Here is a 2,517-nt window from a genome sequence, read left to right as displayed (position 1 = left end):
TATATTATCTACTGTACCTAATGTACTGTCGACTGCAGTTTTTTTGTGAATTTATTGATTCTTTTTGTTTGTGAATTTATTGAATCTGTTTAAGAATTCACTTTGCAAAGTCAGCGTAATATTTCCCTTCAATTTCATGTTTCTCCATTTTAGTTTTTTTTTCGTTTGTTCGTTTACCTTTATATACTTGCTTCCCGACTGCGGAACTCTGGCCGATAGTCCTGAATAGGAATTAATACTTTAATCTATCTATACTCTGTTGTATATATATGTGTGTGTATGTATATGTATATGTATATGTATATGTATATGTATATGTACATTTATATTTATTTGTATAGCCAAAACTGTGGGGATCGATGGGACCCGTCACGATGACCAAAATCATCAGGGACCTTTGCGCGATACCAAACATGCAGCATTTGTTTCCTGAGAACAGTTTGGAGCCTATCAAGTGTGGGAACATTTCCATCCTCCCCGATGTTTACCTACTCCCGTATCCATGGTGGGAATTTAAAAAAATCTACGAACCTGGGAAATGGCAGGAATTTATCGCTGTAAGTTTATTTATCACATTTTCCTATACTCGGAATCTATGAGAAAAAAAAAAAAAAAAAAAAGCATAATGCACTGTGCAGGGAATTTTATGGATATTATAGATTTCGTTTCCTTAGAAATGTGCTGTGGAACATTTAAAGGAACAAAGTTCTTTTACTTTCTATTTTCTTCAAGCATCGTATACTTTTTTATTGCATGGGGAAGCACGCTTGGATCTGTACATGTACTGTTAAAGATTAGGAATGTCAGCGAATCCTTCGAAGCTGATCATTGGCTAGCTTCAAAATGTTTTTTTTTTTTGTTTTTTTTTTGTTTTTTTCTCCTAATTATCCAATATTTTTTCAATCGTTTTCCAAGATGCTTGTAGACCATAGATCCTCAAGGTCTGGTTCCAAAGTTCCTCAGATAACGCACCCGCGCCTGGACATAGGTATGATAATCCCTGACTAGAGTCTTGTCCCAGAGTCAAATAGGGTTAGTGAAAACAATAGAACAGAGCATGAATTCAGTAAGCAGGGAGCGCGACCAGAAAGCACAATCTCCTTTGGTTACAAAGTATGGATTTATTTAAGTAGTTAATATCGCTCATATGCTGTTTAATATCTAATTCGCATAGTAAAAACTACTGGGTAGTCCTTCACAAAAGGAAATGTGTTAATTGCAGACATGAGCATAATGCAATTTCAACATTATGTACATAATATCCGGAAAATAGAGAAGAATTACTGAAGAAACAACTCGATTGTCCCCTCCAGGAACCCTATCCCACCTCCTCGTCTTACCGATGAGACCGAATTCCTTCTAACTTGGGCCTCTCCAGCCTTACATTCAGTCCCAATACTGCTTCAACGCTAGTTTCAGTCTTTCAGAACCTTCAGTGCCAGTTTCAGAACCAGGGATTGATACCAGCACCTGATTCAGCACTTGCTTCAGCACCTACTTTAGGTTTAGCCTTTATACCAGCTTGCTTAGCAAATACAACTCTAGTCTTTGGACTAGAAAACACATTTACTTCACTGCAGTCTGTAGCAGATTTTGGAAATCAGCTGGCAACTGATGGGCCATAGTAATTTTGTACGTCCTGTACCAGTTATATTGAATATTATAACATATACTTTTGTATGATCAGTTATATATAAACTTTTTATTTTTAATTTACCTAGATAAGTTAACAATTAACATGGACACTACAGCACAGCCCTGAGGCATGTACATTTAATACTTATCGACAGAAGTTCAGCCAGATTAGGTAGATGGTTGGGTATCTTTCCCTGGCGTTTTGCAGGGCATGCAAGCAGTTTTTCAAAACAACTCAAATATAATTATTGCCATTATGACTTTAAGAATAACAACAATAATGATGTCAATAATAATGACGATAATAATACTTTTAATACTGATAGCAATGATAATGATAATGAATAAGATAATAATAGTAACAATAGTAAAATGTATAATACTGTAATGGATAATAGTATTAAGGATAATGAAAATAATAATGGCGATAATAATAATTGTTAACGGGACTCCTTTCAATTTCTCATTTTGCTTCTTCATGTTTCAGTCGCCCTCCCCAGTATCTTTAATTTCTTCCTTTACAAACTCCAGTAATTAGGCATTTCTCAATTTTGATTTTTTTTTCTTTTTTTTCCAGCAATTTAAGAACAAGTCGTATTCAATACACGCGTATGAAAACAAAAGCAAGCATTTGAAGATTAAACAAGGGTCAGACAGTGTTTACGAAGGAGCAGCCAGGAACTTCTGCCCTATCACGCACCCTCTTCTCGTATAGGGCTCTCCGCGGAGATCCCTATGTATTACATAGATTTACACAGTAATATTACTTTATACGGAAACACCTACCCACACATACATATAGATATGCATACATATATATATATATATATATATATATATATATATATATATATATATGTAAACACACACACACACACACAC

The 2,517-nt window shown here is 34.9% G+C and overlaps 1 protein-coding gene across 1 annotated transcript; it reads left to right on the top strand.

Moving 5' to 3' along the window:
• The first annotated feature begins 348 nt into the window (after nucleotides 1-348).
• LOC125041660 (lactosylceramide 4-alpha-galactosyltransferase-like) lies at nucleotides 349-2,431 on the top strand. Its single transcript, XM_047636807.1, has 2 exons — nucleotides 349-557; nucleotides 2,213-2,431. The coding sequence occupies exons 1-2, from the start codon at nucleotides 360-362 to the stop codon at nucleotides 2,348-2,350; spliced, it is 336 nt and encodes a 111-aa protein (XP_047492763.1). The 5' UTR covers nucleotides 349-359; the 3' UTR covers nucleotides 2,351-2,431.
• Nucleotides 2,432-2,517: the final 86 nt, after the last annotated feature.

The sequence above is a fragment of the Penaeus chinensis genome, chromosome 31 (assembly GCF_019202785.1).
Source record: "Penaeus chinensis breed Huanghai No. 1 chromosome 31, ASM1920278v2, whole genome shotgun sequence".
NCBI lineage: Eukaryota > Metazoa > Arthropoda > Malacostraca > Decapoda > Penaeidae > Penaeus > Penaeus chinensis.
The sequence above is the reverse complement of the archived record's forward strand: the minus strand, read 5'-3'. Positions and strand labels throughout refer to the sequence as shown.